This window comes from Sardina pilchardus, chromosome 21 (assembly GCF_963854185.1).
Source record: "Sardina pilchardus chromosome 21, fSarPil1.1, whole genome shotgun sequence".
NCBI lineage: Eukaryota > Metazoa > Chordata > Actinopteri > Clupeiformes > Clupeidae > Sardina > Sardina pilchardus.
Window position 1 is genome coordinate 22,850,248 of NC_085014.1, and position 13,455 is coordinate 22,863,702.

The following is a 13,455-nucleotide window of genomic DNA, read 5'->3' on the forward strand; positions in this document are numbered from 1 at the left end:
AACTGCTGTGCAGCCACGGTTGTGCACAGAAGTGGAGAGTTTAACTTTGGGGGGTGGGGGGGGGGGGGGGGGCATACAATGCATGGAGCTATGCAACTTAGAGCTTTACAATAGAGTACCTAAGTGAAATATACCGTTTCCATTACAGCAGTTTCACTGAAACTCAAAAGCTTGAGGTTCTCTGAGAATTTGTATTCTGCACATTTCCACCACATTCACCGTTCGCCATCCCCTAGTCAGGAGCCAGCATCTTTTAAAAAAAGGAGCCCTGACTGGCTGATGTAAACATATCGGACTGGCAGCTTGTGGCGCATTGCTGCGGGTGTTATTTACGATGCATGCATGCGGAATGGCTCTCTTACCTTTGCATTCCTGCCCTCAGGGAGGCCGAGTATCTCCAGTCTGCGTTGGGAGGTTTAGGCTGCAGAGGAAGAGAAGATGGGAGGAGGGGGGAGGGGAGAGAGAGAGGAAGAAAAGGTATTTAGAGAAGTACTCAAGCGGGTCACACTGACGGGACAAAAGTCAATGGCATTGGTAATTGGTCATGGCAAGGGAGGAGATGCATGTGTGAAATAGCAGGCAGCTGAAATGTGTCTGCTGTGGAACAAAGAGGTTAGATGGGCTTTCTGAGTGTGAATGAAAAAGTGTGTCTCTTGACCTCACACAGCTGAGCCTGACCAAACATCTGGACACATTGTCAACAGGGCGAGTCCAAGCCAGACTGACAAGGGACAGTCAAGGGTCGACTCTTGCTCTCACTCTCACTCTCTTTCATTTACACACACACACACACACTCTCTCTCTCTCTCTCTCTCTCTCAAAGTCAAGGTCAGAGCGAGACACCAGAGAATGGTCGGAGGGGATGAGAAGGAAGTGGAATCAATTTATCCCCCATGGCCTGCTCCACCTGGATGTGGATTGTATGTGACATGTGAGCCCCCAAGCAGCCCGGGCGGTGTGCATCTGAGGCCAGTGGCGCACACACACACACACACACACACACACACACACACACACACACACACACACACACACACACACACACACACACACACACACACACACACACACACACACACACACACACACACACACACACACACACACGGAGCAGGTGCTGCAGATAACAGTGCACTCCAGGAGAACCTGACCACATTTACACTTTTAGTGAAAAGCACATTTACAAAAGGACTAGGATGTAGGAAAACTACAGAAAGAAAATATACTCATTAACTATGCAAAAATACAAATGGTCCAAATACACATGTATGTAGAGTGACCTTAAACAGTCTAAAGCACAGGCTTCGGTCTGTTGCAAACCTGTGTTTGTCTACCAACAGGAGAGACACAGCGTGTGTGACGCAGGTGTGTGTATCCATGGTGACTTGAACCCACGTTTCCTCCCAGAGGGACATAAATATGCTGGAGATGGAGCATCGACCCTGCACCACCACCACCACCACCACCACCACCACTGCCGCCACCACCTCCTCCTCCTCCTCCCACCCACCTAGCCGCTTCCCCCCACTGAAAACATCCATCAGGCTGAAATCCAATATGGGCTCTAATCAGACGGAGCTGCAGCCCCTCTGTGACTCAGTGGAGCGCTCGATCATATTTACAGAGGAGCAGCCCCGCTCCCGCTATTAGACTCTCTACCGCACACGCCAGCCCCGAGAGTGGACCTCAAAGACACGCCAGCGCAACGACTCCATCATCACATTAACACATCATTCCGACCTCAAGTCGAAGACTGACGAGACCTCAGAAAACCATTTGTGTGTGTTCATGTATGTGTGTGTATGTGTATATTGCGTATGCAAACGTATTCACATTTAGCATTAAGACCTCTGATGTTGAAAATGATGAAGACTGTTGAAAGACTTCTGCCAACGACTAAAAAAATGTGTTGAGAGACGAATCAGTCCAATCTCCCAGCAGACAGCTTAAATGTATACGCTCAGAAAGAGAGGACATTTTCAATCACATGTATTCTGCATATAGCCACATTCTGCAGACTGACCACGGCTTATTGTTGTCACACAGCAGATGTTTGCGCTGAGCTACAGAGATAGCGACTAAAGAAATGACGAAAAGGAACAGACCTCAAAGCTCCGTAATTCATTTTTCCCCTCATCAATTTGGGTGGAAAAGGCTCGTCTGTCACTCTCAGCACTCTGATTGCAGAGAGGGAGATAACGAGTTCTGGTAGGGTCTGATCTCGTCATGCTAGAGGTTCCTTACAATCTCTTTCTCTCTCCCTTTCCCCCTCTCTCTTTCTCTCTCTCCCCCTCTATCACTCTCTCTCTCTCTCTCTCTCTAGTAGGCCTGTGCCGAGTGGACACACCTCGCCTGGATACAGCACTCGCACACCCTGCGCCAGCCAATCACAGCGCTTCCCCGGGCCCCGTTCAAACCGAGCCACCCAATCAGACGCCGCTAGCAAAGGAAAAGCATGCCGCTGCTTCTTAATTACACAGCAAGTGGGAACAAACATGACTGGCATTTAATGAGAGCGACAGGCAAGTGGGGGCGCAATTAGAGCCCAGAGAGCAGCTTTTCTCCAGCACCACCTCCTCTCTCTCCCCCCCTCCCCCAGAAAAACCTCTTCCCCCATGCCAATGAGACCAGGGAGGAGTACCAACAATCTCTTTTGATATATATAAATACACACACACACACACAGACACACACACACACACACACACATGCATACATACACACACACACACACACACACACACACACAAACACGCACACAACTGACTAAGAACTGTGCTGGGTGCTGTCACTTTGGATGGGGACAGGGGCCAATATGTGCTCTGGCTTGTGACACGCTAATATGCTACATTACATCTCCGGCCGTCTTCTCAGTGAAGAAGCCTGGCACATAACTGCCCACAGATGGCCATTAGTGAGGATTTGGAGAAAGAGGACAGCTGATGATACGGAGTGTACACGTTCAGCTCGCGCTAGAGAGAGAGAGAGAGAGAGGGAGAGGCGCCCCTCAGTCAGCAGCAAGCCATCGTCCAAACGCCTTCCAGACACTTCTATCGAATGAGCGCAATTACAGTGGAGTCTGGGGTAAAGGGAAAAAAAAACTATTCTGTCCCAGTCCATTTGGGGAAACTCGATAATCTAAATTATGCAAGATCCACTTGAGTCAAGCCCCTCAAGTGACAACACAGCCCTTGCTTTTTTTGTTTTTCTTTAGAGGAAAGCAAACCTCGAGCACACCAGCTCTAAATTTGTCCAGCTCTCGGGCCAGCATTTGGTTTCCTCGGTGCTGCGACGGAGAGGCTGAGAGGCTGAGGACATGTGACGGCGCCTCGAGAGGACAGGGTGTGAAGACCGGGGGAGCGGGGCGAGTTGTTGGGCTTTGACGCCTCCAAATAGAACACGTTAGGCTGAGAGGACTGTGGAGGCTGCACTGCAGCAGATGAAGGAGAGAGGAGCGGAGAGGAGAGGAGAGGAAAGGAGAGAGGAGAGGAGAGGGGTGGAGAGGAGAGAAGGAGAGAGGATAGGAAAGAAGGGGAGCAGAGAGGAGAGGAAAGGAAAGGAGAGGAGAGGAGAGGAGAGGAAATGAAAGGAGAGGAGATGAGAGAAAAGAAGGATGGATGAGAAGAGAGGAGAGCAAAGGGGAGCAAGGCAGGGGAGAGGAGTGGGGTTTTTTGCCTGCATACAGAAATAATGAAGAGCTATTTGATGACAGCTGTAAACAACAGTGGAGGAGAGATGTATAAACCTCTGATACCCTGAATCATCAGAAACAAACAACTGGCACTGTTCAGCACAGAGCACACACACACAGCCATACACAAATCCCTGCAGAGGTTTATTTACTATATGATATTTTTACCTGTAGACAGGCGTGGGTACACACACACACACACACACACACACACACACACACACACACATATACATACATACAAAGAAGTCTGTCACACAGACAGCAAAAGCCCTTCCTCTATTCCAACACAAGCAACGTGGGGAAAACAAACAAACACAAAAATGCTGCTCAAAGATCTTTTTTTTTTTCCCTTCCTAAGCTAAATGCCAACCACAATACTCTCAGCAAACACTGTTCGCCTCCAGTTATGGCACAATTAAAAACGAGAAAAAAACGAGAGAAAAACACACAACCAAAACAAAGCCACCGGATGCCTGATAACAGCACAGCAATGGAGGGAGGGAACGGAGACAGGGACAGGTGTGCAGGTGTGCAGGTGTGCAGGACAGGGCTGGACCGGACCCCGGGGTCGGAGCACACACCTGGATGGCGGTGGCGTCCGGCATGCTGAGCCGGCGCACGAACTGACTGCTGTGGCCCGTGAAGAACCGCTCGGAGCCCCACGTCCCGCTCATGGGCCGGCCCATGTTGTAGAACATGAAGGTGTCGCTGCCCGACGTGGCGGTCAGGCAGGTCTTGTAGCAGTACGTCTTGGTCAGCGAGCCGTTGCCCCGCACCTCGATGTAGTGCGGCTCCACCTTCAGGTCCCGACGCAGGGCCACGTTGCTGTTGGGCGCCTGGTTGCCACCACCAACAGCACCACCGCCACCTCCTCCTCCACCACCACCACCACTCCCACCTCCACCAGATCCACCACCACTACCTCCACCTCCTCCTCCACCTCCTCCTCCTCCGCCGTTGTCCATGGGGGCCTTCTTGCTCCCGCAGCAGGCGGAGCAGACACAGGCGCCCGGGCGGCTGCAGTAGCCGTGGCACCAGACGATGGCCAGCACCACCACCGTCACCAGGAAGACGAAGGTGGTGGCGCTGAGCGCCACGATCAGGTAGATGGTCACGGTGGACAGGGCCAGCGGGCCGTCCGGCCGGACGATGCGCTTGGGGTCCGGCGTGGCCTTGGGCGGCTCCACCACCGCCACGTGCACGGTGGCGGTGGAGGAGCGCGGCGGCAGGCCGTGGTCGTGCACCAGCACCACCAGGCTGAAGAGGGTGGAGTTGTCCTCCACCACGCGGCGGGTGGTGCGGATCTCGCCCGTGTGCTCGTGCACCTTGAACAGGTCCAGGTCGGCCGGGTGCCGCAGGCTGTAGAGGAGCCAGGCGTTCTGCCCGGCGTCTCCGTCCCACGCCGCCACGCGGGTGACCAGCGCGCCGGCCTCGGCGTGGCGCAGCACCGTCTCGGAGGACGAGGGCCGCGTGGCGTTGGGCGAGGGGCTGACGAAGTACGGCGCGTGGTCGTTCTGGTCCATGACGTAGACGTAGACGGTGGCCACGCGGCTCAGCGGCGGCGCGCCGTTGTCCTGCGCCTTGACCTGGAAGTGGAACTCGCGCAGCTTCTCGAAGTCGAAGGCGCGCAGGGCGTAGACCTCGCCGGTGTCCGGCTTGACGGACACGTGCGAGGCCACGGCGATGCCGTGGTTGCTGTCGCTGAGCACGGTGTAGGTGACGCGGGCGTTCTCGCCGGCGTCCGGGTCGGTGGCCCGCACCACGCACAGGGCGGCGCCGGGCGCGTTGTTCTCGCCCACGTAGACGGTGTACGAGGTCTGCTCGAAGCGCGGCGGGTTGTCGTTCACGTCGGCCACGTCCACGCGCACGGCCATCTGGGACGAGAGGGACGGGCTGCCGCCGTCGCTGGCCGTCACCGTCACGTTGTAGTACGCGATGGCCTCGCGGTCCAGGAAGGCGGAGGTGACCAGCGAGTAGTGGTTCCGAAAGGACTTGATCTTGAAGGGGAGGTCGGGGGGGACGATGTCCAGCGTGACGTGCTTGTTTTGGCCCGAGTCGCGGTCGTTGACGCTGATCAGAGCCACGATGGTGTCCGCCCTGGCGTCCTCTCTCACCGGACTGGACAGGGACGAGAGCACGATCTGCGGGGGGTTGTCGTTGACGTCCAGGACCTCCACCACCACCTTGCAGTGGACGGCCACGGCGCCCGGGCCCCTGTCCATCGCCTGGATGTACATTTCATACGTGTTGGTCTCCTCAAAGTCAACATTGCCTCTGACTCTGATCTCACCGCTGTCAGAGTCCATGGCGAACATCTGGCGGACTCTCTCGTGAGTGTAGCTGCTGAAGGAGTAGTACACTTCGCCATTTGTGCCCTCATCGCGATCAGTGGCGTTGAGTTTTATGATTAAGGTGCCCAGGGGTGAGTTCTCCTTCAGTTTCACTTTGTATACAGAGCTGTCGAACACTGGCGCGTTGTCATTTGTGTCCAAAACACGCACGTTGATTTTTGCTGTGCCCGTGCGCGGTGGAGTGCCTCCGTCCGTGGCTGTCAGGATGAGGTGATGAGAAGGCGTCTGCTCGCGATCCAGAGGCTTTTTTAGTACCAGTTCGATGTGCTTTCCGGTCGGTGGGGGTTTGTTGGACTCGAGTGCGAGGTGCTCGTTTGGGCTGAGGCGATACAGGCGCACCGAATTGGTGCCCTCGTCCGTGTCCTGTGCGCCCTCGATGGGGAACCGGGACCCAGCGGGCGCGGACTCGGAGATCTCCAGCTGATACTCGTCTCGGGGGAATAGCGGTGAGTTGTCGTTCGCGTCTAAAATCTCCACCTCCACGTCGTGCGTATCGAGAGGGTTTTCAAGAACCACCTCGAGATTGAGGATGCAGGAGCCGCTGTAATCGCACAGCGTCTCACGGTCGATTCTGTCGCTAACGAACAGCTTCCCGTTTTTGTGATCAATATTAAAATACCTCCTGTTATCGGAGGAGATACGCATCCTTCGTGTTGAGAGCTTTCTTAGCTCTAGTCCTAAATCCCTAACGATGTCTCCCACGAAAGCTCCGGGATCCAGCTCCTCTGGAATGGAATAGCGAACTTGTACCGCATTTGTAAGGCCACTTAGTAAAACTATAGCAAAATAAAAACAAAGAGGCACATACTCGTTTATGGTGCTACATCTCCCCGCAACAGCCATCGCAAGGTGGCAAGATCCGCAGACGGATTATAAACAGCTTTCCGCCTCTTGAGCTTGCCTTGCGAATACTCCCGCCACAGCATTAAAAAAAGGGGAGAGAGTCGCCCGCTGACAGTCGACTATGTGCAGGATGACCAAAGTCTCCTCTCCGCTGCCTCGTTAAACGGACATTTTCCCATAACATCCATGTTCTGTCCTGTAGCTTCTGCTGATATTTTTCTCTCTCTCTCCGTGCGGCTGACTCTTGTTTCCCTCACACGGGTGCTGCCTCTCTCTCTCTCTCCCTCTCTCTCTCTCTGCTCTCTCCTCTGTCCTCCCCCTCCCTCTCTTTCTCCCGTGCACCGTTCGGTGCTGCGGGGGAGGGGAGTAGCTCTCCCTCTCATAGACTGCTGGCTGCATTTTCAGCACCTCTGAATAAAAAAACAGCGACAATCTGAGAGAAACCCGATACGCATCGCAGGAATATTAAATCGTTGCAGGAATGGCTCTTTTTTCTCAGTCGATTGACCAGTATTTATCTATTTGTGTTGACAAGTATGACAGGTTCAGTAAAATTAGACTGAATTCAAGGCTGTCTTCACCAGTGCCACCGCCCTTTTTTATTGTGTTCCGTCTGCTTGTAGCGGTGGGCTTTTAATGCATCACATTTAGTGACGTTGTCTTTAAAAACATAACCTCTTAAATGATTAGCATGTCAACTGATTCGGAACATGCTCCGAAGAGCACATACACAACTCCTACAAGTGTGGCTGTGCCTAAAAATCTCTTTGTTTAAAAGCTGGTGTGTCGTTTTATTTTTCATCACACCCAACAACCAATCCATGATCCCTCAGTGACACTCGCTGGAGCCAGCCGTCATAACAGTATCGCTGGACGCTACTTCCCTGGCGTTCACTTGCTTCGACACTGGCAGCTCAAATAATCGGATATTAAGATTACATGAGCTCTGACTGCTCTCGCTTTCGACATCATCCCCTCTCCCCCTCTCCCCATTCATTTCCCATCGCTGCTCATTCATCGCCTCCTTATCTATGGTCTTATGAGCGACATGAGCTCGGGCAATGCGCTGTGATGCGACGCAAACCAGGCCAGCAACAAGATGCTTCGGACTTGTCCCTTCGCCACAACTGTCAAAACAAGCCCAGCATTGCAGCTCTGCCTTCCCAGAATCGCTCAAAATGACATGGCACGCGCAAGAGAAAAGCGAGCGGGGCGGTGCCATAACAACACCAAAATGAGAGCTGTAGTCAAACTTATCTGAACAATTACAGTGTGTGTAAAGGCATGTCTTGAAAACATAAATGTGTAATTTATGATCAAACGCAAGCGCTCGTCAATAAGTTAAATGTATGAGAAACAAGCAATTGAGAAACAGAAAAAAATACTCAGAACATGATGAAAAACATGTACCCTCTTCAAACTTTCCATAAACAGGCCCATAGCCTACTTGACAACGATGCTTGCTTCGAGACTGTAAGTTTAGTGTTCTTGGCACAAAGCCGTTCCGCTGAAATAATGAGACTTCAGACTGGCCAGTAAAAGCTGAGCTCTGCCCCCAGCTAATCAATGGAAGTATATCTCACATCCAGCAGTCACGCCAACGTGACTATTAATGTCCGCCGATGCAATTATATACCCATCGGTACCCATAAACAACAGAAAACGCGAGCGATCCAAGTCTCCGCCCATCTCCATTCTCCGGCTATTGGCCAATACAAGTTGTTGCATCCTCTGCCTCGAGACAGAGGCGGCAGCTGTGCTTGCTTGAGCTCAGGTGGTAGTACCGAGGGCTGTAATTGAGTCGTCCACTAATGCCTCGTGTAGTTCAGTCTCGCCGGGTAATTAGAACAATCCAAGGCCATGTATGCTCAATTAAAATTTAATTTCAATTGGTTTCAATTCACTTATGACCCAGAGGTCTATCCGACACAGCAACAGAAAACGACTCCCTTTTCGTGTTTGAAGAGTATGGGCTAAAGCATGGGATTATTTGTAAGTCATGGTATTAAATTGGTACGGTTCTTTAAATGACTACCACAGCCAAAATGTAATTTACATTAAAAAAAAACAACAACAACAACAACACAAGTACTCTGAAATTATACAGTCATGTAACCATGTCTTTCTGTTCACCGACTGAAAAGCATCTATTTTATTTGTCTGGCCTATGAGGACCCCGCATAGCCGAGAGTCACCGGGCCACCGGGCGATTTGCTCTCCCCCGCACATCACCCCCTTGCGGCCTCCACGGCGACGAGCGCTGACAGACAACGAGACCGGTCCTCCACACTGACTCAGGTTCACTGCAGCGGAAAAGTGGACGCCGTTTCACCGTTATATGCAGGGAGAGGTTGAAAAGGCAGAAAACTTTGGCTTGAGCACCTACTTTCTCCCGCTCTGTGAAATATGTCTTAAGAGTTCTGAATCACACAAGTCTCCCTAAATAGCCTAAACTGTCTATACAACAGGTATAAAATACACTGTAGTCTATACGAAGTAATTTCAAGTCGTAAAATATTAGGCAAAAATCAGCATAGATAACTTGTGATTTTTTTCCATTTCACGTTCATGTTGGGTGGTGGTGGATGTAGTCGTCATTTTTTCTTCCATTTGACTATTTTGAAAGTCTCTTGTTCTCCTGGTTTAATCAGGCGAAGGAGACCAAACAGCGGGGTTCTGTCAATCCAGGCACGGCAGCATCGCTGCCCCTGACATTTACCAGGCAGTCCCCCACCGGGACGGCGGAACATGTTTACGCCGATTTGAGAGAAGAAGAATAAAAGGAGTACCCTGTAATCTCGTCAATTACACACCCCGGCGGATTCAAACACCTGCCTTTCCCCCGATCCTACTCCCTTTCTCCCCCATTCCGCGCCTTGCTGTCACTCCCGGTGCCTTTCCCTATCCCTCTTTCTCACACACACACACACACACACACACACTTACATACATACACGCACACACTGCGCGCGCGCAGACGCAGACACGCAGACACACACACACACACACACACACACACACACACACACACACACACACACACACACACACACACACACACCTGTACAGACTTTAGCTCGACGCCGTGAGATTTGTCTGCGCGTCTTTTGAAGAATGACAGCTCTCTCTCATACCTGTCAGAGTGAGGTCCATCTGTTCCCATCGCTAATGATTTGAACTCGAGGGGTTTGGGATGAAGTTATCTCAGTTTCGTTAAGCTACACGCACGCCTGTCTTGCCTGTGGAAATGCAGATGGTTTCGTCTGTTGCCACCACGCCATTGCGCACGCTCACCCCCTCCCCACCCCTCTCTTTCGCCCTCCCTCCTCCCTCTCTCAGTTACTTAGGTTACAGTAGGAGCTACATCTCTTTTTTTTTACTCCTCTCAAGAGGCAATATGGTGCACGCTGAAATGCGCTGCATGGCTGCAACGTTTACAGTTATGCTTTGCAGTCCAGTCCCAGGAAAGTTTCTTAATTTCATTCGACCTGATACAGCGTGCGCGCTTGCTCACACACACACACACACCTTTAATCAAAGGGCTGCTCTTCCGTCTTTACTTTCGCTCTGTTCTCCCTCCTTCCCTCCCTCCCTCCACCTCTTCCTCCTCCCCCTCTCCTTCTTTCCGCTGCTCTTTCTCTGCCTTCCTCTCCAGCTGTGATCAGTGTCTGCAGCATCCGCAGTTCCAGCTGAGCAGATCTGGCCGAGGGGCGTCAGCGAGACTCAAGTGGAGCACAGGAGCTAATGTCACCCCTTCCTCCTCACCTCTCCCTCTCCGACAGACCCAGACCTTCCTCTTCCTCCTCCCTCTCACCTCTCCCTCCAACAGACGCAGGCACCAGAAGGGCACAAACATAGAGGTGACACACCCAAGGACCCACATGACATTCCAGTCATTCAGGGGTTGACCATTTAGCAGATCAGCCTACCCATGGCCACAGTTTTTGTCCAGGTATTCATTTGAATCAGTACTGTGCACTTCATGAGTTTTAATGAACAACCCCCCCAACCTTGACCCCCTGTTACTAGCACATTGCTACAGCGTAAGACAGAGATAAATATACATGAAGATGATGAAGAGGAAGAAGAAGAAGATGAAGGAGAGCAAGATGAAGAACCCACTTCTGTGCACTACAAATATTAATCGCAGCCTATCTATTATACATAGAGGGCCACTGCAATATTTAACAGAGCCTCATTAATGCATGGTTATTGCTTGCCCTTAAAAAAGGCATTTATTACACAGCATAACAGCTTGTTATGCCATGTAGACTTTCTGCCGTTACACTGGGTAAAGTCATGAAAACGCGTCCAAAACTTCTACGCTTCTATTCAAAGATGGTATTGTGTGGGAGTGAGATAAAAAAGACTGGAGGGGGAAAGAACAAAAGAAAAGACAGAGAGATTTGTCTCATGTAGCCTGCTGCTCTTCCTATATGTTTTAGCATCCTAAATCTGACCCTGTTTTCGTGAGAGATGGAGGTCGGCGATGTCTCTAGGGTGAGTCACAGTGTCGTCTGCCTGTCAGACCGAGTTGCGTCGCTCGCTGGCTGGCTGGCTGGCTGGCCGACCGGCTGGCTTGCTGACCGACGTTTCTCATATCGTCACACCATGTCTGGGGCCGGAGGCCATATGACTGATGTCCTCAGCCATTTGAGAATAAAGGGCACTTTATGAGATCAACACTAGCGAGCAGACACCACTCTCAGATATGATACAAGTATCATCTTTACAACACATTTTACATGAACACAATAACAATTGAGGAGATACCCTCAAGACCAAGTGGGCTATATGTTGAGATGGTGGAGGGTGGGAGGGCTTTGTAAACAACATTACACACATTATGGAGCAAGATGTTTACGGCAAATAATTATGTGAACGTCTCAAGTCATCTGTAAAGCTAAATAATCAAATGAAAAGAGAGAACGAGAGATGAAGAAAGAAAGAAAGAAAGAGAGAAAGATACAAAAAAAGAGAAAAGGGATAGAGGGGGGAATGAAGGGTGTAGGGTGGAGTGGAAACAGATTTGAAAGGGCAAGTAAGCCCTCTGTGGGTACAGTTTGGGTACTGCAAGTGCTGTATTCTTTGGCATCAATAAATAATCCATCCTCAGAGACTGACAGTGTGTTTGCACATGCTGTCTCTCTCCCTCCCTCCCTTCCCTTCATCCACCCCTCCCCTCCCTCCTTCTCTTCCTCCCTCCCTCCCTTCCTCGCTCTCTCACACCATCTCCCTCTCCCTCCCTCCCTCTCTCTCTCTCTCTTCCTCTCTGTTTCCCTTTGTGTATCTATGTGTACACTTCTGTAGGTCTGTGACGATCCTCAAATACTGACTCTCTCTCCTCCATCCTACGTGTTCCTTAAAAACCAGATCTCACCCAGCGATCACTCCCTACTCCATTTCCCCTCGCTCTAAGCTCCGTGTTGCTGTCTGTTAGCCGTCATCTTGTGCTCAACCTACATTTTTTTTTTTTTGCTAGTGACTGTGACGATCGCCATGACAACAAAATGGAAGGGGGTGGGGATTAAAAAGAGGAGGAGATGAGAGAAAAAAAAAATCTATGTCAGTGTTACATCCAAGAACCGCAGGCTAAGCCAGATATTTCCAAGCACACATCAATATACGCGTGTTGATTTTTTTCTTACACTGCTCACTAGTCTATCAGCCATATTTCTGTCACAGTAGAAACCGCACACAGATTAATCACGTCTAAACGCACACACAGACACAGGCGCAGATCTCCCGCAGCTCACACAAAGGAAAACTGAAGCAGTGGATATCATGTTTGCACACTGCAACATGGGCTCTGCAAATTTACATCCCACGCTGATTTATGCTGGAATAATTCTACCAGCACACACACACACACACACACACACACACACATATGCTCTTTTTCTCTCACAAACACACACACACACATGCACACACATCCAAACAGATCTCTAAGTCTCAGCATAAGCCTGTTTTTCAGTCATTACATCTCCCCTGTCAGTGTAAAGGGCATGACTCGACTGAACACAAAACCCAGCTGTCCTAGGGGGCCTGATAAACACCGCTGCCTCAGCATGGGCCGTCCTCCAGATGCCTGACCGAAAAAAAAGAAACGGAAATAAGAAACAACATCAAACGCCTATGGAGAAAGGGAGACAAAGCTATCAGGAGGAGCAGGCATGCTCCAGTGTCCCCCCTCTCCTCCTCCTCCTCCTCCTCCTCCTCCTCCTCCTCCTCCTCACTGTTATGCACAGCTCAGGCTCCCCCATTCTTTTGTATGCACTCAAGCCTCAGCTTGGGCTGTGTGTGTGTGTGTGTGTGTGTGAAGCGAGTAAAGCCAGCCAGGGCTAATGGTGGCCGGTCGGTCGGTCGGCGGTGGTGTGCCTGGTTTGCCCCGGTGCCGTGGCGGGGAGACAAGGACGGCTAGATGATCAGCTCTGTCATGTTCAATCAGTAGCCGCACTCGTGGAGAGGCGTGTAGCTACGCAGCACGGTGGGAACTGAATTAATGTCGGTGATTTGGTTTTATTGTCTCTCCTCGCTCAGTGTATCATACATCCCGCTCTCCCT

General features: G+C 51.2%; 1 protein-coding gene across 4 annotated transcripts in view; it reads right to left on the reverse strand.

Moving 5' to 3' along the window:
* Positions 1-13,455, reverse strand: part of LOC134069103 (protocadherin alpha-C2-like) — a 166,464-nt gene that overhangs the window by 20,611 nt on the left and 132,398 nt on the right. For 3 of the 4 annotated variants that reach the window (XM_062524963.1, XM_062524961.1, XM_062524962.1), the window contains exon 2: positions 363-421. In XM_062524963.1, the coding sequence (XP_062380947.1) occupies positions 363-421 (59 nt within the window). Of the gene's footprint in view, positions 1-362; positions 422-4,275; positions 7,103-13,455 lie in introns of those variants that run through there. The other variant, XM_062524960.1, reaches the window with a different exon arrangement.